This window comes from Conger conger, chromosome 17, assembly GCF_963514075.1.
Source record: "Conger conger chromosome 17, fConCon1.1, whole genome shotgun sequence".
Taxonomy (NCBI): Eukaryota; Metazoa; Chordata; class Actinopteri; order Anguilliformes; family Congridae; genus Conger; species Conger conger.
This window is the reverse complement of record NC_083776.1, coordinates 17249819-17275314: the sequence shown is the minus strand read 5'-3', so window position 1 is coordinate 17275314 and position 25496 is coordinate 17249819. Positions and strand designations below refer to the sequence as shown.

General features: G+C 43.1%; 1 protein-coding gene across 12 annotated transcripts in view; it reads right to left on the bottom strand.

The window, feature by feature from the left end:
- obsl1b (obscurin like cytoskeletal adaptor 1b) overlaps window positions 1–25496 on the bottom strand; it is a 77115-nt gene that overhangs the window by 45226 nt on the left and 6393 nt on the right. Inside the window, exons 3-25 of one of the 12 annotated variants that reach the window (XM_061226567.1) lie at window positions 24244–24513; window positions 23856–24116; window positions 22635–22940; window positions 21597–21863; window positions 20833–21108; window positions 20375–20650; window positions 19786–20061; window positions 19195–19470; window positions 18676–18951; window positions 18488–18562; window positions 14044–15201; window positions 12384–12638; window positions 11793–12080; window positions 10323–10598; window positions 9610–9885; window positions 7079–7354; window positions 6227–6502; window positions 5835–6107; window positions 5357–5632; window positions 4634–4909; window positions 4112–4387; window positions 3728–4003; window positions 3279–3548 (exon numbers count right to left, since the gene is read on the bottom strand). In XM_061226567.1, coding sequence (XP_061082551.1) covers window positions 3279–3548; window positions 3728–4003; window positions 4112–4387; window positions 4634–4909; window positions 5357–5632; window positions 5835–6107; window positions 6227–6502; window positions 7079–7354; window positions 9610–9885; window positions 10323–10598; window positions 11793–12080; window positions 12384–12638; window positions 14044–15201; window positions 18488–18562; window positions 18676–18951; window positions 19195–19470; window positions 19786–20061; window positions 20375–20650; window positions 20833–21108; window positions 21597–21863; window positions 22635–22940; window positions 23856–24116; window positions 24244–24513 — 7011 coding nt within the window. The remainder of the gene's footprint in view (window positions 1–3278; window positions 3549–3727; window positions 4004–4111; window positions 4388–4633; window positions 4910–5356; window positions 5633–5834; window positions 6108–6226; window positions 6503–7078; window positions 7355–9609; window positions 9886–10322; window positions 10599–11792; window positions 12081–12383; window positions 12639–14043; window positions 15202–18487; window positions 18563–18675; window positions 18952–19194; window positions 19471–19785; window positions 20062–20374; window positions 20651–20832; window positions 21109–21596; window positions 21864–22634; window positions 22941–23855; window positions 24117–24243; window positions 24514–25496) is intronic. The other 11 variants (XM_061226568.1, XM_061226569.1, XM_061226571.1 and 8 more) reach the window with 11 other exon arrangements.

Here is a 25496-nt window from a genome sequence, read left to right as displayed (position 1 = left end):
ACAACCGACAATGCTCTCTAAAACAAAGACACCGCTGTTAAATAACTGACAGTGGTCTCTCAAACAAACATACTGCCGTGAAATAACTGACAATGCTCTCTCAATGAAACACACCGCCATTAAATAACAGACAATGCTCTCAATCAAACACACCGGCGTTAAATAACCGACAATGCTCCCTAAAACAAAGACACCGCCGTTAAATAACCGACAGTGGTCTCTCAAACAAACATACTGCCGTGAAATAACTGACAATGCTCTCTCAAACAAACACACCACCGTTAAATAACCAACAATGCTCTCTAATTCAAACACACTGCCGTTAAACAACCGATAATGCTCCCTCAAACAAACACACCACCATTTAATAACCGACAATGCTCTCTCAAACAAACACACTGCCGTTAAATAACAGACAGTGCTCTCTCGATCAAACACACCGCTGTTAAACAACCGACAATGCTCTCTCAAACAAACACACTGCCGTTAAACAACCGACAATGCTCTCTAAAACAAAGACACCGCTGTTAAATAACTGACAGTGGTCTCTCAAACAAACATACTGCCGTGAAATAACTGACAATGCTCTCTCAATGAAACACACCGCCATTAAATAACAGACAATGCTCTCAATAAAACACACCGGCGTTAAATAACCGACAATGCTCCCTAAAACAAAGACACCGCCGTTAAATAACCGACAGTGGTCTCTCAAACAAACATACTGCCGTGAAATAACTGACAATGCTCTCTCAAACAAACACACTGGCGTTAAATAACCGACAATGCTCTCTAATTCAAACACACTGCCGTTAAACAATCGATAATGCTCTCTCTAACAAACACACCACCATTTAATAACCGACAATGCTCTCTCAAACAAACACACCGCCGTTAAACAACTGACAATGCTCTCCCAAACAAACACACCACCGTTAAATAACCAACAATGCTCTCTAATTCAAACACACTGCCGTTAAACAACCGATAATGCTCCCTCAAACAAACACACCACCATTTAATAACCGACAATGCTCTCTCAAACAAACACACTGCCGTTAAATAACAGACAGTGCTCTCTTGATCAAACACACCGCTGTTAAACAACCGACAATGCTCTCTCAAATAAAGACACCGCCGTTAAATAACTGACAGTAGTCTCTCAAACAAACATACTGCCGTGAAATAACTGACAATGCTCTCTCAAACAAACACACCACCGTTAAATAACCGACAATGCTCTCAATCAAACACACCGTCGTTATATAACCGAAAATGCTCTCTAAAACAAAGACACCGCCGTTAAATAACCGACAGTGGTCTCTAATTCAAACACACTGCCGTTAAACAACCGACAATGCTCTCTCAAACAAACACACCACCATTTAATAACCGACAATGCTCTCTCAATCAAACACACCGGCGTTAAATAACCGACAATGCTCTCTAAAACAAAGACACCGCCGTTAAATAACCGACAGTGGTCTCTCAAACAAACATACTGCCGTGAAATGACTGACAATGCTCTCTCAAACAAACACACTGGCGTTAAATAACAGATAATGCTCTCTCAAACAAACACACTGGCATTAAATAACTGACAATGCTCTCTAATTCAAACACACTGCTGTTAAACAACCGACAATGCTCTCTCAAACAAACACACCACCATTTAATAACCGACAATGCTCTCTCAAACAAACACACCGCCGTTAAACAACTGACAATGCTCTCTCAAACAAACACACTGCCGTTAAATAACGGACAGTGCTCTCTTGATCAAACACACTGCCTTTAAACAACCGACAATGCTCTCTCAATCAAACACACCGGCGTTAAATAACCGACAATGCTCTCTAAGACAAAGACACCGCCGTGAAACAACTGACAATGCTCTCTCAAACAAACACACTGCCGTTAAATAACGGACAGTGCTCTCTTGATCAAACACACTGCCTTTAATAACCGACAATGCTCTCTCAATCAAACACACCGGCATTAAATAACTGACAATGCTCTCTAATTCAAACACACTGCCGTTAAATAACCGACAATGCTCTCTCAAACAAACACCCCGGCGTTAAATACCCGATAGTGCTCTCTTGATCAAACACACCACCGTTAAACAACCGACAATGCTCTCTCAAACAAACACACTGCCGTTAAACAACCGACAATGCTCTCTCAAACAAACACACCAGCGTTAAATAACCAACAATGCTCGCTCAATCAAACACACTGGCGTTGAATAACCGACAATGCTCTCTAAAACAAACACAACGCCGTTAAATAACCGACAGTGGTCTCTCAAACAAACACACTGCCGTTAAATAACCGACAGTGCTCTCTCGATCAAACACACCACCGTTAAACAACCGACAATGCTCTCTCAAACAAACACACTGCCGTTAAATAACCGACAGTGCTCTCTCGATGAAACACACCGCCGTTAAACAACCGACAATGCTCGCTCAATCAAACACACCGGCGTTAAATAACCGACAATGCTCTCTAATTCAAACACACCGGCATTGAATAACCGACAATGCTCTCTAAAACAAACACACCGCCGTTAAATAACCGACAGTGGTCTCTCAAACAAACACACTGCTGTTAAATAACCGACAATGCTCTCTCAAACAAACACACCGGCGTTAAACAACCGACAATGCTCTCTCAAACAAACACACTGCCGTTAAATAACCGACAGTGCTCTCTCGATCAAACACACCGCCGTTAAACAACCGACAATGCTCTCTCAAACAAACACATCGGCGTTAAATAACCAACAATGCTCTCTAAAACAAACACACCGCCGTTAAATAACCGACAGTGGTCTCTCAAACAAACACACTGCTGTTAAATAACCGACAGTGCTCTCTCGATCAAACACACCGCCGTTAAACAACCGACGGTGCTCTCTCAAATAAAACTGCGCCGTTTAGAAACCGACAATGTTCTCTCAGTCAAAACAGTAGCGTTAAATACCCGACATCGCTCGCTCTGTCAAAACAGTGGCATTAAATAACAACACTGCTTGCTCAATCAAAGGACACCGCAAGCTGTCACATTGTGTTAACTGGGGGGGCATTGTACTAAACACGTAGGTTTATTTGTCCTATATCATGGCGCACCTCATACTTGAATTTTCTCTCTATTTTGGATTTTTACCTGGCACATTTTTAGTTACATTTACTCAGAGAAGGCAGCAAACAGAGTGGACATCACTGTGTAATAGAAGGGACCCCTGAACCCTACGCCCACCACATGCCCCTTACCTTTGACCAGAAGGTTGAAGTGCATTTCATCACCGGTGGTGTCGCAGGTGTATCCCCCGCCATCTGACCTGTGCAGGGGGTCAATAGTTAGGAAGTGCCTGTTCCCCTCCTGTCGGACATGGAACCGCTCTCCCGAGATCTGTGTCCAGTCTTTCAGCCATCGAACTGTGGCGGTGTCCCGAGAAGTTGTGGCAGACAGCGTCACACTTTCGTTTTCAAACCCCGTCACCAGGTTGGCCCTCTCTTTGTCTAGAAACTTGACGGGAGGCTCTGCAAGCAAATAAATAAATATTTATATGGACAACCAACAAGGTGAGGCTCTGTTGTGTGTACCATTTAAGTTATAACTATTTAACTAGTTTAACAAAGTAATTTCAGCCACATTCAGAACAATTTACTATCTTTGTTTACAATTTTCAACTAAAATAAGCCTCCTAAGAAACCTGTACCTTGGACCTTCACCAAGATGATCATTTTGTCATCCACGGCATCGCATATGTATTCCCCGGAGTCAGAGGGCCTGAGGCCAGTGAGGACGAGCTTCCTCACGGTGCCGTAGCTGTCGATGTGGGTCCGAGCGTCGGGACTCAACAGTGTCCCATTACAGTACCACTCCACTGGCGCATTGGAGCGGGAGACTTCACAGGCCAAAATCAGGTCATCGCCCGTGAGCAAACTGTGGTTCTCGCGACTCTCAGAGTTACCAACAATGGACACCGGACGCTCTGGATAAAGAGACAAGAGTCTGCTTAGTTACATGAGAGCAAATCAAAGCTCTTGTACAGGTTATCGTACAGCACAACATATTATGTCGCAGCCAAAGTTTTCTGCACCTTTCACATTGATGTGAAAGACGATGTTGTCGTCTTTGGAATTGCAGGCGTATTCTCCGGTGTCCGAGAGCTCGGCATTCAGGATGACGAGTGAGCGGAAGGCCCCTTCCTCTTCGAAGCAGAAGTGCTCGTTTTCCGCCACGCTCTGACCGTCTTTAGACCACTGGACCACGCCGTCCGCACTGGAGAGCTCACACTCCAGTACGATGTCATCCGATTCCCAGTGCTGCTGCTCTGTCTTCAGCTCGCCTTTCTTCACAATTTTCACGGGGGCCTCTGAATATTTAAAAAATAAAGATCAGTTGAAAGGAAAGCGAATTTGGGAAGGCCTGTCATTCATCATCAGCACCAACTAAGTCACCAAATAAATTGACACTGAGGCAAACCATAGTATTGTATTTTGTATGCTAATGTTGTGCTAAACACACTGACTGATGACTTTTTGCCCCTACTACTGATGAAGTTTCATAAAAGGAACAATTAGGGAACATTCATTCAGCCTAAGTTTTGCTGAGCTCTTACCCGTGACTTTGACATTAAAGTCCATTACATCATCCTTGGCATCACAGATATATTGCCCAGAGTGTTGGAGTTTGGACACATGTACGGTCAGCTGCCGGAAGATTCCATCCTCGATGATGGTGACGCTGCGACTCTCCTCCATCTCGTCTCCGTCCTTCTTCCAGCTCACTTCGGCATTGGGTCGAGACACCTCGCATTCGAGCACCAAAGGGTTCCCGACAACAACCTCTACTGCGCTCGGCATCTTCCTGGGGCGCACAAACCGCACTGGGGGCTCTGGTCATAAACGTGCACAAATACTGCCGTTTTACTGCGGCATCAAGTATACCATTGATGCATGATACCAGCCGACACAGAGACTAGCATTTGTGCTAGTTATAGGATTGTCATTTATTTTTATATCTAAAACAATATTACAATAATGTTAAATCTTGACATACAAATAAATGATTCTGAGCTTGGAGATGCATATATATATCCGTATATAGGACCAGTTCTAGGCGTAGTTGACCTTGACGGTCACCTAGGTCACCATCCATCTGGAGCACAGTCCTTAGTGAATCTGCCTCACAGTCTTGCTCAGATTAGTGCTTAGTGCTTGCTAAAAAATTTTTTCAAGATTAGTCACTCTCGCATGGAAACAAGAACCAAAAAAACATGTTAAATCTTACGACCACAGATACATCGGAAGGATTGGCGCTTGAGAAAGCTTGTTAGAAATACCTGCAATGTTCACAAAGAAAGTCACAGAGTCATCGCCGGTATCACAAACATATTCGGCAGAGTCTTGGACGGTGGTCTCTGGGATGATGAGTCTCCTGTAGACCCCATCCACCTCCAGGAGCAGGTTTTGGCTCTCCTCCACCTGGAGGCCATCGCGATACCAGCGTACTGTTGCGTTGGACCTGGAGATCTCGCAGCTCAATACCATCCGCTCGGAGGTTTGCTGGCACAGTTCCATTTGGGACTGGCTCGGCGACACAATGCACACCGGAGGTTCTGAAAGAGGCGCAGTTAGAACCTTGCATTGCAACGTGATTGACTTTCCAAAAGGGACACCGATTAAGTGAAATAACAACTCAAGGACATTAGACAGTTGTGAAAATGGGACCACAAAATATCTGAAATATTTTAATTAATCAAAGTTAATTCAAGTTCTCTTACTCAAACCAGCAACTTTTGAAGCTGTTAATCTTCTTACCCGTTATGTTCAGCTGGAAGAATATTGAGTCGCCAGCTGTGTCGCAAACATACTCTCCAGAATCTTCTATCCCGCAGTTGAGAATCTTAAGTCTTCTGTACGGCCCCTCCGACTTCAGTTTGATGCTCTGGCTTTCTTGAAGCTTCTGTCCATCCTTGTACCAGTATACCATGCCATTTGAGCGTGAAAGCTCACAGCTCAGGACCACCTCTTCAGAAACGTGACGATCGAGGTGGACATCCTCCTTGGGATAGATAATCATCACCGGAGGTTCTGTGGAATGAATGGTGAATAGCAAAGTGTACAAATAAAGCACCATTCATTGCTGTCACCCATAAAATAAAGTTTCAGTGAGGGGAATTTTTCTATTGTGGCCAAACACACTCCCATACCACGAATGTTGACCTTGAATATCAAGGCGTTGTCTCCTGCACGACATGTGTAGGTCCCGGCGTCCGATAGCTGAGAGGACCGGAGGATGAGTCTCCTCATGGTGCCCTCAGCCTGTATGGTGACATTGTGGCTTGGCTGCATCTCCGCTCCGTCCTTATACCACAGCACTGTGGCTTCAGGCCGAGACACCTGGCAGTTCAGCACTAGAGGGTCCAGTTCCACAATGCTTTTGTGGAGGTTCTCCTCGGCCATCTCAAGGAACGTTACAGGAGGAGCTGTGGGAAGTTATTCACAAAGTCAGTGTCTGGTGCTAGTGTGGTTTGTTTGGCTTTTGTATCAGAGCGTTGCAAGGATGACATGATTTGCAGGCGTTGCGCATGCGTTGACTTGAAGAAACATGGTGACAAGGGAACAGTTGCCTGGACTTTTCCGAAGAAAATCTCCACTGTTGAAGTGAATAAATGATTAATAAAAGTGGTGCAATGTTGCAGTGATATTAGTTCAGGAAAAGAGTAAGAGGTTAGATAGAGGTTAGCAACCCCTTCCCCCCCAAGAGTTTTCTTTTGTGAAAAGCATCAATATGTATGGTGAATGGAATCTGAAGTTGACAGAACCTGTTGAAAGGATCTGCTATGAATGTAGCATGACTGTAGGAAACAGGTCCATTCTCATCTAAATATTAGGTAAAGCATTAAGAAGCTGATGGAAGCCAAAAATGAATGAATTCATTACACGTCCAAAAAGAACTCTTCATCCAACAAAAGTAAAACATTAGAATGCACCATGTTTTTGTTAGCTCCATGTGAAAGTAAAAAAGAGGAAATAACTGGTGAAGAAGCTTCGTATATCACCTTTAATGTCCACATAAAATTCGATGATATCGTCAGCTGTTTTACAGCTGTACACTCCAGAGGTGGAAAACCCAGATGACTGTAAAATCAGAGTCCTCTTGGACCCTTCTGATTGGACCACTACTCCAGATTGTGGGAGGAGCTGTAACCCATCCTTGAACCAGCTGACCGGGGCAGTGGAGTCTGAGATCTCACAGTGAAGTACAATGGGACGGCCTGCTTCAACCGACTTGCTCTTCTGTACCTCTTGAATGGTTGAGAACCTCACTGGTGGAGCTAGAGATGTTTTAATTTGTTTGAAAAAATATTTTTACTGATGTCAGTTTCCTACATGAGCAGCATGGGAAAAATATCACTTTCAAATGTGAATGTTTATTGAGGAAAATCTTTTGTATTTTCCTAATTTCAATCATGATTGTTTAAGCATGGTTAGGAGCTAGCTAAGATTTTATGGTATGTTTAAGAAACGTATTTTTGTGTAGTAAATATGTAGTAAGCCATGTTGAAATGGTTTAAATTTTCAAATACTCTGAGTATCAGTCAATGATTATTATTTTTATAACCTTCTTCACATCAAGGTGTCTGAGGGCACTGTACAGTTAGAAACAATTAGCAAAGTACAAAGCATTTCAATCTGTTTAATGAAGATTAAAACACAAAAGACAAACATAAAAACAAAGAAGCATAACAAAGAGAAATGCCTTCTGTTGGTATTTTTCAGCATTTCTGGTTTCAGCTAGAAGAGCACTCCTCTTTGGTGAGCACAGAAAATGGAGGTATCAGCATTAGCCCCACTTTCTGAGCAGGAGGAGCAGACTGTCATGCAAGGTGCTAACAGTTCTACAACGTAGGATGGCCATTAATGTGTTGTATGAAATAACTGCTGCCTTGTAAACAATATGCTTAAGACAGTATAATGTGTGATGATGTAATGCTCTTAGGCCATGTGTGATGTGTTCAGAGTGGCAATTAAGTGTTTTGGGCTGGACATTATGAAGGAGTAGACCAGCATGTCTATATCTTTACTGCTCAGATGTGTGACAGGTTTCACAGATTTCTCACACGAAACAAAGTTCAAACAATAGACCAATAGTCAATACACATAATCAGAAATATCACCCAAATCTAGCAAGTGTCTACAAGGGTTCAGAATTCTCAAGCTAATATACTTTTTACATCTTGAAAAATTATACTACAGTTCAGTTCCTGATTTGAAAAAAAGGGAAAAACTAAAACAACATTCAAGTCTTATGGGTATCAGAAAAACAAGTTATTCATACACAAATAAATACAGTGCAGTCTGTAGGTTTTTGACTGTGAAACAATTTAGGTTATTTGGCTTTGTACTTGTGACTAAATGAAATAGTGACTATGAGGTTAATGTGTAGACAGTCAGCAGCTTTAATTTGAGGGTATGTACATCCATATTGAATGATCTGTGGTGGAATTACAGCCCATTTTAGCCATTATGAGGAGAAACAATAGGCCTATTGTTCCAAAACAATCTATTTGGAACATCATAAAGAAAAAAGTGCACTGGTGCATGTTTGGGATCACTGTCTTGGTGTGGGATGAAGCACAGACCAATCAGTTTAGAGGCATTTGCATGGACTTGAACAGATAAGATGCTTCTGTACACTTCAGAATTTATTCTGACTTTATCAATGAAGATAAGTGCGCCAGCACCTGTGGCAACCGTACATGCCAAAAACTGTAACACTCCTACCACAGTGCTTTGGGTCTTGGGCAGTTCCTTTTGGCCTCATCACTGCTCTTACCATCACTCGGATACAAGTCAATCTGTCCACAAGAATCTGCTGACTCTTATAGGTACTTTTGTAACTTAGCAATCCTATTTTTATGGCTACCTACAGGTCTTGTCAGAAAACTGTTTGTCTTCTGGAGACAATAGTCACTGACATATCCAGGCCTGCCTCCTGAAGAGTGTTTCTGATCTGTTGGCCAGGTGCTTGGGGGTTTTCTTCATTATGGTGAGAAATATTCAGCTTTCAACGGCAGAGATCTTCCTTGGCCTAGCTGTCCCTTTTAATTACTGTGCTCACCAGTCCTCTCTTCCTTCTTAATAGTGTTCCAAACTGTTTATTTTGGTAAAGCTTCTGACCTGTCTTATTTCTCAGCCTTATAATGGCTTTCCTTTCATTGGCACACCTCTGGCAATATTGACAATAGCCAATAACAGACTCCAAAGACAATCAAAAGGCTAGAATCAGGACTAGATACTGAAGGCTCTATTATACCTGCACTAAGGAAGCGATTGAACATACCAGACTAATCAGCAACATGTTTAAATCTTCCTCCCAAATATTATGGCGCCCTGAAATGTAAAATCTAAATGTGCTGGAGTACAAAGCCAAAAAAATTGAAATTGTGTCACTGTTCAAATACTTAAGGACTGCACTGTAAATGGTGCTCAACACTGGTAAACTAATGCCTTGCATTTGTGTTGATACATTTTTTATGCCATCTCACACATGTTATGCCTGAGGGAGATAAAAGAAACTCAAACTCACCTTTAACATCCACCTTGAATGATATGGTATCATCTGCTGTTTCACACCTGTATGTGCCAGCGTGAATGAGCTCAGCTGATTGGATGGTCAGTGTCCTCATTTTTTCCTCTGATTGGATCTCTACTCCAGACTTTGGGTGGAGCTGTACTCCATCCTTGTACCAGCTGACCTGGCCAGTAGACTCTGAGATCTCACATTGTAGTACAATGGGACAGCCTGCTTCAACAGACTTGCTCTTCGCTACTTCTGGGATTTCTGAAAACCTCACTGGTAAATCTGAGGGGTATTAATCTGATTAAGAATATTTTCCAAAAAAACAATTGCCCCTGCTAATATATTTTCAGTCATGGCAACGTTCCGCTGAGATACTGCATTTAAGTAATTCATGTGATTGCATACTGTACAAAAGCAGTTCATGTTTGTCAAAGCTGAATAGAACAGTTAAAATGCACAATGTCAAGTAACTATAAAAAGGGACAGAATAACTTTAAATATTAGTAGAAAGCAGGGCATACGATCCTCAGTGTTAAATCAACTTTTAGTGCAATAAACCGCTGGTATTCTGTTAAGATTACTTAAACAGAGTTAATTTTCCACTGAACATTGTGCGCACACGGATCTCATGGAAAAATCGTCTGCTAGCAGTTTATTAAGCATTCAATATTTCACAATACAGAGGCTTGGTTGCCAAGAAAGGAATTATGGAAAATTACCTTGAACATCCACCTTGAATGTAATGACTTCATCAGCAAAACTACAGCTATACACACCAGAGTGTGAACGCTCTGCTGATTGGACAACCAATTTCCTCAAATGGCCTTCTGATTGGATGTCCACTCCAGATTGCAGGTAGAGTTGTACCCCGTCCTTGTGCCAGCTGACCTGGGCAGTGGGGTCTGAGATCTCACAGTGTAGTATGATGGGGCAGCCTGCTTCAACACACCTGTTCCTCTCCTCTTCAGGACTCTCTTTGAAATGTGTGGATGGAGCTAGGAATATTATAATGTGTATGAAGAGAAAGTCATTTTGGCATTAAAAAAAAGGGTTTTTTCAATATTCATTTCTATGAGTGACAAAAAGCTAAGCCATGTTAAAGATGCAATTAAAAAGCATATCTAGTTGCGATAATAAAAAGCATTGTGGGAATTCAGCAAATATTTGTTTTGTTTGTTTGAAATGTCTTGCATTCAGGAGTACACAGCCACACAAAAACAGAACATCATGATAGCTGCAGCCATAAAAATGTATTGGGTCGTATTTCATTAAGTATATAATTGAATCATGTAATTATCGCTGGAACAGATATTGAGGTACAATATTCACAGTTTATACAAATACCATTATTAATAACAAAGAGAATATAATTGCCAAGATGCAAAAGAGGGGCACCAGGAACTGTGAATGGAAATGTGTGAGACATGTCTTATGAGCATTAAACTTTGTAATGTAAGACCAAAATTAAAATCTAACACGTAAAATGAGGTAAATTCAGTCAATAAACACTGATTGAACCCGGTGAAAGGAACTCAGCCGCAAATTGTGAAGAGGCTCATGCACACAAGGAAAACCAGGCCTAATCATGTCCACTTGCAACTTGCATGTTTAAGCAAACAATTACTCTTTCCTTTGAGCTGAGAAACAAAATCAAAGAACGTAAATGCAGAGAGAACAAGAGTGCCCAAGGCAGAAGCTACAAAATGCTTAAAACAATACCCAGGGACATGTAACATTGAGTGCCGAATCTCCTCAAAGCCACAAACATTGTGTACTCACAGGACAACATGACAGTAAAGAATGTAAAAGACGATACCCTAGAGTACATAGTGAATATTGGTGTCTAGATGCATTTGTGTTGCGTGCAAATAACCAATCTGAAATTTGGACTGCAGAGTTCCTCTTTGGAAATAAATACCTTTATTGTGGCTATTGAAAAGTTTGAAACCTCCAATGGGAACCTCCAAAGAGTACTCATAAATTTGCATTTGGGATTTAAGTGCTAATTAATGGCTGATTTTGTCGTTTTAGCCATTTCATCACCTCTCTTAAGTGGAATAAATGTGTCAAAAAAATGTATGTTTGTAATGAACAGCCAAACGCAATACATGCCATCAGTTAGTCGCTTCTGGCTAAATGTGTTTGGTTAATTTCGGATAACTTTGATAAAGAGATAATTTGGAAATCACCTTCAAAGCCCAAATTAACCTGGACGCCATCATCCTTTGTCTCACGACTGTAAACTCCAGAGGGTGAGAGCTCTGTGGAGCGGACAGCTATAGTCCCCGAGATGCTGCCATCTGATTGGATGTCTGCACTAGCCTGGGGGAGGAGCTGTAGCCCATCCTGGTAGACCTGTGCAGTGACCTGGGCCGGGGGCTCTGAGATCTCACAGTGCTGTACACTGGGGCGGTCTGCTTCAACTGCCGGCCTGTTCTCCTCAACTTCAGGAAGTGCGGACAATCTCACTGGTGGAGCTAAGGGGTTAAATTTGTATAAAACATTCTTTTCATTAAAAGGAAATGGAAGTTTCCAGACTAGTTTTGGTTAAGATGATGCTATTTTTTTTCTGCACACACTAAAGATGACATTTAGATGTATGATTTTGTTTTAATTTCGAGGGGGGATGTGGGTGGAGGTGGGGTATTTATGGAGGACCTGGGTCACTAGATATTTGTAATAAATGCCAAGACAAGCACAAGGCTTTCATTTGTTAGTCACTTTTGCAGGAGTGAGTGGGGTTACTTCTGGAACACAGCAGAAACCTAGCTGCTAGTCACCTTTGACATCCATATGAAACTGCCTTGCATCTTCCATTGTCTCACAACTATTCGAGCCTGTGTGAGACAGCTTTGCTGATTGGACACTGAGTCCCCTTGTGGTGCCCTCTGATTGGATGTCTATTCCATTCTGTAGAAGAAGGTTTTGGCCATCCTTGGACCACTTGATTTCAGCTGTGGGATCGGATAACTCACAGTGTTGCACAGAGGGCCAGTCTGTTTCAACAAAATTGCTCTTCTCATCTTCAGGGTGTGCTGTGAAGTTCACCAGTGGAGATAGGATTGTTTTAAGTTATGTTCTTATGTTATGGTCATATTACCATTGAAAAGTAAGCAATGGTAGCACAGAACTTAAGTCCTTTTTGTTTACTGTGTACTGTCTCTTGTCTGTGTCAGCAGTAAATACCTTAAAATATCTGTGAAAATGCACTACAGTATTACTTGCAGAGTTTTGTGTATTTGAATTTAAGAAGAGAGCCTTGACTTGCAAGGGATACATTTTCTCTTGGAAATTTTACAATAAAGATTTATATAAATTTAGTAGTGTATGATCTGGCTGATATGAATCACCAGGACATAAGTCCCAGAATTGTGGCATATCATACAGTCGATTAGAAATGTAAACGCAAACTGAAAGAACCTGGTTAAATGCAATGTATCTATTCATAGTATTTTATGATGTCACTCAAAATGAACCGCGGCCATATTGTACATATGAACACTGCACCAGCTGGCTAAAATACTATCCTCCGTCAAGGCATGCAGACAAAATATCACAAATGACAACCAGAAACAACCAATACCAACATTATAAAGACACTTTAGATCAACTATCACGGAGACAATAGGAAGAAAAAAATCTTAGCAATTGATTAGATCCATACCACATGAACATAACACAATTTGACAATTGCCACTCCTGTTTGCCTGGAAGGGAAGATATCATAAATGTAGCTGAGGTGGCTGATTAATCTTACAGCACATTTATTGCAGCCACAGAGCTGTTTAGCCAAATGACAGACAAGTCAAGATTACTAACAGAGTGGCCAGTGTGCTCATTTAAGATAAGGATCTCTCTCTTCTAAAGTTAACCAGCCAACTAACCGGCTTATATTACACTGCTTCAGTAACGTGATACTAACATTAATGTTAGATTGGCAACACTGGCATTAATCAATTTGATCTGGCCAGATTCTACCTTGCATGAAGTGATCAGAAATTCCTCCTGGCTTGGCTTAAACTCCTCGTATCCTCTCCCTCATTCTCTCTCACGACTGGGATTCTATAAAAACGCAACTGCCTACTCTAGTTTTTTAACAATCATAAATTACCCACGTTGTCGTTGTCACCATTTCCGAAGAAAATCAAGAACAGAAAAATGGATCATTTTACGTGTTTCTAATTCTACTCCACATAGTTGTGGGTGGTTTTGTGCTAGTGAGCAGTTAGTCTATCTGTACAATATGGCACCCAGCTATTCAAGTGACATCATCTTAATACTATGAACACATTGGTCAGCAACGTGTTGCACTGTGGAAGGTATTCAACCAATGCCAAATATACCCTAAATAAAATGCACTACAGCATTACAACTGGATGCAAAGCCTGATGTGTTCACATCGGTGTTTGCTATTTTGATGGAGCTGATTGTGTAAATCACCTTCAACATCCACCTTAAATGCTGTGGCATCTTCATCTGCATCACTGCTGTTCTTTCTGGATTGAGTCAAGTGATGGGGCTGTGCTGGTTGGGAAGTCACACTCTCCCTGGTGTCCTCTGATTGAATGTACTGTCCAGTTTCAGTCCTGTTCTTCGAGTGAGTCAAGTGCAGGGGCTGTGTTGATTGGACAGTCAGACTCTCCATGGTGCCCTCTGATTGGATGTATCGCCCAGTTTCACTGCCATTCTTTCTTGAGTGACTCAAGTGAAGGGGCTGTGCTGATTGGTCAGTCACTCTCTCCGTGGTGCCTTCTGATTGGATGTATTGTCCAGTTTCACTATTGCTCTTTCTCAAGCTAGTCAAGAGAGGGGACTGTGCTGATTGGTCAGTCACTCTCTCTATGGTGTCCTCTGATTGGATGTACTGTCTAGTTTCAGTCCTGGTTTTCTTTGAGTGTGTCAAGTGCAGGGGCTGTGTTGATTGGTCAGTCACTCTTTCCATGGTGCCTTCTGATTGGATGTATTGTCCAGTTTCAATATTGTTCTCTCTCAAGTGACTCAAGTGAAGGGGCTGTGCTGATTGGTAAATCACTTTTTCCATGGTGCCTTCTGATTGGATGTATTGTCCAGTTTCACTATTGTTCTCTCTCAAGTGACTCAAGTGAAGGGGCTGTGCTGATTGGTCAATCACTCTCTCCATCGTGCCTTCTGATTGGATGTATTTTCCAGTTTCACTATTGTACTCTCTCAAGTCATTCAAGTGAAGGAGTTGTGCTGATTGGTCAATCACTCTCTCCATGGTGCCTTCTGATTGGATGTATTGTCCAGTTTCACTATTGTTCTTTCTCAAATGAGTCAAGTAAAGGGGCTGTGCTGATTGGTCAGTCTCTTTCTCCACGGTGCCCTCTAGTTGGATGTATTGACCTGATTGACTGTTGGTCTTTTTCAACTTCGTCGAATGTGGTGGCTGCGCTGATTGGTCAGTGTCTCTCTCCATGGTGCCCTCTGAGTGGATGTATTGACCAATTTGTGGGAGGGGCTTGGTTTCATCCTTGGCTGTGGGGTTTATGACCTCACAGATGGGGGCAGTGGGAGAGGCTTCTTCGGTGTACTTGATCTTCTTTGCTTCAGGTTCTGCTGACACCTCCACTGATGCAGCTATGATTATGTTGGTGTACACACAGAAAGGTTTTCAGTAAACCACATTTCCCTTTGTATGTCATTTAAAGAACATCTCATTAAAATGTTTCTTGATGCCTATGTTGTTTTTAGATAACTATTTCATGTATCAGCTGTTAAATTAATGTAAATATTCCCCTGGACTGAAGAGTTTCTAGAAAACTGAAAGAAATTTCCATTGCAGAGGTAAGATATTTAAGAGGATCGACCAGATCTCTGGTCTGAAAAACAAGCCAAAAAAAGGTGCAATGAAAACACCTTTATCATTACACAAGAAATTGCATTCACAAGCATATCCATTCCCCCCTTTCTGCTTGTTCATTCATTAATTCCATTTTCATTTGTTCATTAAAGGCAAGGATGTGGGCTCAGACCAGAAACACTAAGTGGTGGCTCATGAGCTTGATTTACCAGAGACTGAATTCTTACTTAAACTGACCGTTAATGTCAGTGTTTTCCTTTAGGAAGGGGGAGAGGGGGTTGGGCAAAGGGCAGGCCAAGAAAATGGCTGGTGAGCCAGTCCTGTCCAATGGCCAGTTTATGAATGGAACTCGGAAATGTAATGGTAATAATAATAATCTTTTTAAATATAAGTAGATATTGTATACAATAAGGCATTGTATTGGCCAGCCCCAAAAACTGTAACCATGGTTCTCTGAGTGAAGAGACTCTCCACCCTACGTATTCCATATGTACAGGGACGGATCCCCATGGACCATACACGTGGATTCTCTTTTCATATATCTCCACCCTACATATTCCATATGTACGGGTTAACTGTAAGCCACACCGCGAGGAGATGGAGCAGTAGCATCCAGAAACTATATACATATATACACTATTTACACACCAACAGGTAAGGCCCAGCCAGACACAAGGGCCAGACTGAGAGGTGGAAAGCTGCTCAGCCTGCAAGACGCAAGGCTGACCGTAGGTGATGCTTACCCACTAGTTGGGGCTGCACCGGGCACAAGCTCCCCAAATGAGGTGCCCACAGCAACATTGAGAGAATGTTGAAGCAGCTGCAGCATATGTCTGCAAGGGAGACGCACCACCACCGGGTCCACGAGGTTGCCATGCCCCTTGTTGAATGTGCCCAAATTCCCGTTGGCATGTGTGTCTGTCTGTCTGTGTGGATTGATGAGGTCAATGTACCCCCTCAACACTGTTACCAGACAGTGACACAGCGGTGAGGCGGTGACACAGCTTCCAGCTGACCTTTGCCCCTGGCTGGAATTGGGAGAGGCAGCCTCTCTGCTGTCAGAGCTAAAGTCATAGTCCTGGAATCCAGAATCATGACCAGGAACAGTATTTCCCTGGAGGGTTCCAACCTGCTCTTCCTTACGTTGGCCTGGAGGCCCAATGCTTGAATATATTCTATGAATAAGAGCAGGGTTATGTGACGTTGGAATTGCTGCTCCAAGTGGACACAGATCAGCCAATTGTGCAGATCAGGATTCTCAGCCCATGCTGGTGCAGGGGTGCTAGAATTACATCCATGCACCTGGTAAAAGTGTGGGGTGCCAGGGAAAACCCCAAGGGGAGGATGCAAAATCTGCCTTAGAAATTGAATCACAGGAACCTCCAATGACCCTTCCATATGGTTATTTGAATGCATCCTTTAGGTCCACTGTGGCAAACCAATCACCTTTTACCAACTGGGGGCTGTCAACATCCTGCAACTCAGGGGACAAAGATATTTGTTGAGCCCCCTGAGATCTAGAATTCGGCAGCATCTGGCCCAAAAATGGCTGAACATGGCAACTCAGGTGCTTCATAGAACATTAATCAGGATGTGGCCTGCACAGCCGGTGTGTCTTAGAGATTATCCACGTGTAAGAACCGAGAGGGATCTTTCCCTGTACATATGGAATATGAGAACGCATCCTCGCCAAATCCTGCTAGCAAGTGCATGAGTGAATAACATACAACATTTTAAGAGACAAGGGACATATTAAGACACAAGGAACAAGTCTACAAACTTGTTCAAAAAATAAATAAATTGCTGAAGCTGGTGTTGGAGCAGAAGTTAGCTTAGCGCAGGGGCTAGCACTGAGCTATAGCGACTGTGGTAGAAAAGGCAAGATTAGGATGCCGCTGAACAACAGGCCACAGCAATGGAGTCTGCTTCAACAAGATCAGGAAGACCACAATACTAATAACAATACTTCCTGGAAGAATGGGCAAGAATGAAGAGAAAATGGTAACCCCCACTCTTCTTTTTCTGTGCTGCAGCTCACTTTTACTTTGCTGTGTAGTGATTGGTGGGAAATAACCAGCAAGTCCACACTACTGGATTTTGAAACTAAATATTAATACTTGGAAGCCAGGCTGTAGAGTGCTCCCAAAATTTGCTCCTGAAAATTGATGCGTGCAAACTGGGAAAATTGAATTTAGCACATACACAAATTGGGATTCATCAGTGTGTTCTTACATTTTCAATGTGCTCATTGGAATTTTTTTTTAGAAATAGAGCCTTGGCTAGCCATAAAGATCTATTAAAAAGAGGAAAATTACGCGTTCTAGAAGTCTTGAAAATCGCAGCTTTGAAGAAGAATGAAGAGAAAAATGTGCTCATCTCTCTTTTCTATCACAATCTGAGGTCCAACACCCAAAAAAGAGCTTTAACAACTGGCTTAATAATCTTAAAGCTGCAAAATCCAAATGTGCGGCACCAGCCAAGTAGAAAAAAACTAAGAACATCCTTGGAGAGACATCCTTTTTTGGTTTTAGATCCAAGATTTTAAGATTTCAATCTGCTACCTTTCCAACCAATTTCCAATTCTGATGCATATTACACAATTTAGCAATTTAAGCAAGATGCTACTGTAAGACAAGATAAGATGGAGTTAAAGAAGTAGCTTCTACTAGGTAGAATTACCAAGTAGTTGATTATTCATCAGATTAATGGCTTGAATGATGATTAAAGAAATTAATATATCACAATAACCAGTTTTAAGGAAAGATTCCAGCCTCTATTTTCAGCTCGCAGTCTGCCACTGTTCATGAAATATACTACCATTACTTTTTAAGAGAAGCTTGCCCAGAAATTTGAAAAAAATATTTTTTGTTGAATCAGGTATAAAGGCTATTTGTTAAAATCTACTTCAACCTACTGCAGTAGCCATGAATGAAATAACAGTACCCATAGGAGACACTCCAAATTAGCATCACAGAGAACACAAAAGACCGCCATAGTTAGTCATGTCTGTACAAATGCACTGGGTTAATTTTAAACACGCAGAAGGAAAAAGGCATTTGTCACCTTTGACGTCCATGATGGTCTGGACAGTGTCATCGGATATCTCACAACTGTACAGCCTAGAGTGGAACACCTCTGCTGATTGGACAAAGACACAAAGAGAACGATCTTACAGAGAATAGCAGCTTCCATAGAAATGTAATTGGCTGATTTCAATTTGCACAGCAGAAAATAATATCAACACAAATCACCTCTGATGTCCACATTAAACTGGATGACATCACTTGTTGTCTTACAGCTGTACACCCCAGCATGAGATACCTCGGCTGATTGGATGGTCAGTGTCCTTGTTTTGCCCTCTGATTGGATCTGTATTCCAGTTTGGGAGAGGATCTGCTTTTCATCCTTATACCAGCTAACCTGGCCGGTGGGGTCTGAGATTTCACAGTGTAGTATGATGGGGCAGCCTGCTTCAACACACCTGTTTCTCTCCTCTTCAGGAAGGTTTAAGAACCTCACTGGTGGCGCTAGATTATTAATATAGAAATCATGTATTAGTCCTTGTGACCTCATTAAACATACACATCCATAGAGGTGAGCCAAAGTAACAAAACCATACTTTGATTACTCCATTACTTATAGACTATTGCACAAACTTAGCTTTTGTCAGTTTAAAGAGTGCCTTATGGAGAAAATAAGACATTTCGGTTTTCATTGCAAGAGTAAAGGAAACAAATTATCAATGAAAGACATAAAAAGCCAGATGTCACCTTTGACCTTTACATTAAACTGGACGGTGTCATCTGCCGTCGAGCAGCAGTATGCTCCGGAGTCAGACAGCCGCGCAAATTCAACGACCAGCGTTCTTCTTATGCCAGCGGATCTGATGTCTATGCCGGGCTTCGGAAAGAGCTCTGACCCATCCTTGAACCAGCTGACCTGAGCGCTGGGGTCTGACAGCTGGCAGTTTAGGACGATCGGGTGGCCTGCTTCAACGGACTTGCTCCTCTCATCTTCGGGAATGCTGCAGAACTTCACCGGAGGAGCTACAGGTGACGATTTACAACAGTGTCATCAAGTGCACAGCAGCTATAATCCTAATTTTAGTTTTTACTGAGAAATCCACTGAAATTAAGTTCTAATTGCGTCAAGCAAATCCAGAAAAGCTATAGCGGAAACAAAGCATGTATTTCTGACTAGCTTTCAAAGCAGTCAAACGGTCTTATTTCTTTGGGACTATTTCAATGAGGATTACGCCAAAGTTTGACACAGTGTGCATGTAAGACCACTAGGGCTAGCTGTGTCTACACGTGCACCATCATTTGTGAAAAAGCCTTCAGAATGGCCGTTCAGCATGTCACCTTTGATGTCCACGGTGAACTGGACCGCATCATCGGATGTCTCGCATCTGTACACCCCAGAGTGACACAGCTGTGCCGATTGCACAACCAGGCGCCTTATGGTGGCTTTTGATTGGATCTCTATTCCAGATTGTGGGCGGAGCTCGACCCCGTCCTTGTGCCAGCTGACCTGGGCAGTGGGGTCTGAGATCTCACAGTGTAGTACAATGGGACAGCCTGCGTCAATGGACTTGTTCCTTTCAACTTCGGGGGTTGCTGAGAACTTCACAGGCTGAGCTACAGATATTTTCATATTTTGTAAGAATAACGCATACAGCGGTTAATAATTGTGTTGTGTAACTGTTATGACCTTTTTGTGTTAATTTCCAAGCAAATCCACAGTTTAATATTGTGAAATTTCTTTTAGGAATGGTAATCAGGTGAAACGTTATTTTAGTACTGCTGAGCACAGTAGAGCTGATTTGATTTTTGTAAAAGAGGGAATCAAGAGAGTTACACAACAAAAAAAAAAGGCCTGCGTTGTTAGTTGCTTCTGTGTATTATTTTTGGTTAATTTCTCATCCAGCCAGAGCAGATAACTTTGAATCACCTTTGATATCCACATTGAACTTGATCGCATCGCCCTTTGTCTTGCAGCTGTACACCCCAGTGTGGAGAATGTCAGCAGACGGGACAGCCAGTGTCCTCGCAGTGCCCTCTGATTGGATCTCTACTCCAGATTGTGGGAGGAGCTGTAACCCATCCTTGTACCAGCTGACCTGGGCACTGGGGTCTGAGATCTCACAGTGTAGTAAAATGGGGCCTCCCGCTTCAACGGACTTGCTCTTCGCTACTTCCGGAAGGGCCGAGAACCTCACAGGGGGCGCTACGAGTGTTTAATTGGTTAACGCGAAAGGGTTTGATCATATCATAAGCTGCATGATAATCAATGTCACAGCTGACTGATCACTGCGTTAGTCTTTTCAGAGAAAAGAGAATTGGGAACATGTAAAATTTTAAGAGTGTAACTCCTCATACACAATCCTGCATATATCAACTCGAACTCACCTTCAACTTCCACGTTAAATCTAATGACATCATCAATAGCGTCACAGCTGTACACTCCAGAATGGGAGAACTCTGCTGATTGGATGACGATCCTCCTCATGTTGCCCTCTGATTGGATGTTAAGGCCTTCCACTGTGTGCAGTTCTACTCCATTTTTGTACCAGTGGACCGGAGTGGCGGGGTCTGATAGCTCGCAGTACAGGACGATTGGGTTGCCAACTTCAACAAATTTATTTCTGTCCATCTCAGAAAGAGGTGTGAACTTCACCAGAGGAGCTGTGAATTAAATAGTGGCACGGATGGTTTGTTTATGAAAATGCACACAGCAGTGTGCTGTCAATGAGTTGTCATCATCAGTAAAGACGGATGGGCCGTATTAATTTAAGCATTCTGTTTTACAGAGGCACACATTATAGATTACTTGTGTCTGATAATATACTCATATATAGTAGGGCGAGTAGGGCAGCCTGTAGCGTAGTGGTTAAGGTACATGACTGGGACACGCAAGGTCGGTGGTTCTAATCCCGGTGTAGCCGCAATAAGATCCGCACAGCCGTTGGGCCCTTGAGCAAGGCCCTTAACCCTACATTGCTCCAGGGGAGGATTGTCTCCTGCTTAGTCTAATCAACTGTATGTCGCTCTCGATAAGAGCATCTGCCAAATGCCATTAATGTAATGTAATATACAGTGTACTGTATTATGCATATAAATGAAGGTATACATATACAGTACATGTATGTGTAGAATGCAGTACTGTGATATACCTTGAATGTACAGAGCTGCTGAATCTCTGACTCCACAGGCAATGAAAGTGATCTCCACCCCGTTGTCCGTGTCCCGTACGGCTCTGATGCGAAGAGAGTGGTGTGTGCGGGAGCGACGCATAGCAAACCGCTCGTCATCCTGAAGCTGAACGCCGTTCAGAAACCAGGTCCCGATGACAGCAGCGGACAGCTCGATGGTGAACGTGGCGTCTTGCCCCTCGGGCACCAGGGCGTCTTGCAGCGGTGTTTGGATTTTAGCTCCCGGAACTGAAAACAGGTGAGAATCCTGAGGGCTCGGTAAAACTTCCAAAAGCAACTGACATTTCATCACCCTTTGGTCCAATCAGGACTCTAAGAGCTTGCTCTGGTGGGCTCCTTGCCAAAACAGAACACTCATGCACACTCAGAAATAATTGACAGAGGTACATTTTTGTTCTTCAAGGACTTTTAAAGTGTACTCTGAAAGAACAGTAATATTCTCTTTGGGTACAAATTAGTAGGTTTTCCAAGCAAAAAAGGTACAGATTTTACAATTCTGCCTGGCAAATGCGACAATCATTTGTGTCTTTTTTGGAACTCTTCATACCTTTATTTCTGATGGTGTGGTGATGCCCAGGCCAACCCTGGTGGGCTGCTCGCCCAATCGGAGCTCTCACGGTGACGCCCAGTCTTACCCTGGTGAGCTGCTCGCCAAATCAGAGCTCCCGTGGTGACGCCCAGACTTACCCTGGTGGGCTGCTTGCCCAATCAGAACTCTCATTGGGACACCTAGGCTTACCCTGGTGGGCTGCTTGCCCAATCAGAACTCTTGTGGGGACACCCAGGCTTACCCTGGTGAGCTGCTCGCCAAATCAGAGCTCCCGTGGTGACGCCCAGACTTACCCTGGTGGGCTGCTTGCCCAATCAGAACTCTCATTGGGACACCTAGGCTTACCCTGGTGGGCTGCTTGCCCAATCAGAACTCTTGTGGGGACACCCAGGCTTACCCTGGTGAGCTGCTTGCCCAATCAGAACTCTCGTGGGGACACCTCAGCTTACCCAGATGTGCTGGTCTGGGGAACTCCACGTGGCTGCTCCTGCCGTACTTGTTGACGCTGCAGATGCGGAAGCGGTAGTCGGCCTCGCAGGGGACACTGTCGCCCAGGATCTCCACGGCAGTGGCCGAGTCGGTGGTCAGGCACTGCAGCCACTCGTGGGAGCCCTCCTCCTTCCTCTCCAGCACGTACCCGGAGGGAGGGTTCCTCCGCGAATCTTGGGCCGGGAGCCAGGACAGGAGTGCTGCGTTTGCCCGCTCGGTGTTAATCTGCACACCCACGGGACAGCTGGGGGAACTGTGCCTGACCGCTGAAACGACAAGGAAGAGAGATTCATACCAAATATTTATAACTAGGTTCAAGATTAATAAAGTAGGAATTGCATATTAATGTCAATGTGCACTGTCATCACTGGGGTAGGAAATTGTAACTTGTCAAGCAAACTTGAAACAAGCAATATACAGTAAATATGTAGGAATTTGACTGGACACCATGGATCCCCTAGTAAACCCTCTTCACCCTCTACCCATCTACAGATTTGGCCTCATGCAAAAACCACTCAAACGGATTTGTTCTTAGTTAACTTACATCTCTTAAAACAGGTGATTTCATTCACAGATTTTCTCTTATTTATTTTTTCTTTCTAAGGTAGGAACACATTTAAGTGTGGTTGTCTTGCCTTGCAGTCCATGTCAGTACAGCTTGCCTGGCACACCAAACTCGGACTTATACAACGAGGAATTTGAATATGAATCAAGATTCAGCAACTGCATTGCTAATTTCTCGTTTCAAATGTTGTCAGAAGCATATTTTAATGGACAGTTTAGGAGAAAAAAAGACTTTATCCATGGTCCTTGTTCTTGTTAATCCCATTGGCCATCTATCTGACAAAACACACCTATAGTACACACGTATCTACTGTATTATAATTGACAAGACACTTGTCTGAAGTTAGGTGCATTGGTTGAAAAAGTATGAAAAAACTACAAGACATTTATGATAAGAATATGAAAATGTTCTTGCATGAGGCCCATTGTCTCTATCATTATAGAGCAAAGGCAGTGAAGAGCAGGCTGGGTTTGTACCAGACTGATCTCGACCACTCAATCGTGAGGTTGCGCCCTTCCTCAAGTGAAACTCAATAACCTCTGCCGTGTTGTCTTTGGTCTGACCACATAGTCATAACACCAAAATATATTTATAAACACATGTCAGTTATTCTAACCTTTCACTCTCAGCTGTGATGAAGTCTTGGATCTGCCCACAATGAAGGTCACCTTGCCGGAATCTTGGGGTGAGGCATTGACAAACACTAGGATGTGGGTCTTCCCAAAGGACTTTATGATGGTCTGGTGGGTCTCCCGTAATTCGACCCCATCTTTGTACCAGTGGATTTCCATCTCTTCCTCCTCCACTTCCACGCAGAAGGCTGCATTTTCTCCCTCCAGAACGTCCACCTTGCGCGGGAGCTTGCGCACTATCGTGCCTGCAAAAAAGAGAAACGTTGGCATCCAGCCCTACCTCTTAACACGATTGAGGGAATGGTTGAAGATGTCCAGCCATTGCTGGAACCTCATACCTCGGCAACAAATTTGGCAGCATGAGACAGTTACCTTTGACGGCCACCTCCGCGATGCTCCTGCCCCCGTCCGCCATCTCGCACAGGTAGATGCCGTCGTCATCGGCTCCGATGTCTCGGATAGTGAGCCGCCGTTTCGTCCCCCACTCCTCCATGCCGTACTTGGAACCGGGGTGTAACCTGCGGTCCTCCAGGTACCAGGTGATGGGGATGGAGTCCTCAGGCACCTCACACTCCAGGACGGCCAGCTCCCGCTCGAACACTTCCAAGTCGCTGAGGGGCTGCTTAAAGCGAACTAGTGGCTCTAGCAAAAAAAGAAATAAATTAAATTCATTGAAGTTTACTACTAACACTGAACACATGACACTCAGCATAGTACCTTTTCCTGTAACTTGAAGTAATAATAAAAATAAAACAGTAAAATATATAAAACAAGAGAGTAAAATATATAAAACAAGAGAGAGCATGTGAATTATTGTGTAATAGTGCTTTCAACTCATAGCTGTGAGATTGATTCCAAGCTTGGGGCACTGCCGTTGTACAGTACCCTTGAGCAATATATTTAACCTGAAATGCTCTGCATTGCCCCGGATCAGAATGCAGGATTATCTGTCGCTCTCGATCAGAGCGTCTGCCAAATGCCTATAATGTAATGTAGGTTTAGTCAATTTAGAGAGCGAGAGAGAGAGACTTGCTTGGACCTGGATCTAACATGCTTGGCACGTATGCGTGCTAACATTCAGAAGAAACAAATGCGTATCCCCCTGACAGGTATATTTTTGCTGTTGCCAGCCACTGAATTTTTCCATGAATAGTATCATGGAAAAATCTATAATAAAAAAGTGAGGCACATTGACAGTGCATGCAACCTGACACAATGCCCAAATTTACTATATAACTGGAGTTATTATGAAACCTGTTACAGGGTGCAAGGTTTCTTTGGCTAGTAACAGTTAGCAATGGCAGTTGATTGATCTTATCCTGTAGTACAGATAGGCATAAACAGCTTGAGAAGCAGCTGAAAGATCAGTGTAGTCTGAAAACAGCAGTGACCTTTAAGGCAGAGTCTGTGCTGAGGCACGGCAAGCACATTAAGCGCAAACTTAATTTGTAGATACCCGGAGGATCTAACTGCAATTCCAGAAAAATCGTTATTCATGTTTCCTTAAATCCTTGATTACTATGGGGCCCCATGGTCTGGTATCTGTTAAGGCTCTGTTCCAGTATGTGGATGGGCCCTACAGTTTGGTATCTGTTAAGGCACTGTTCCAGTGTGCGGATGGGCCT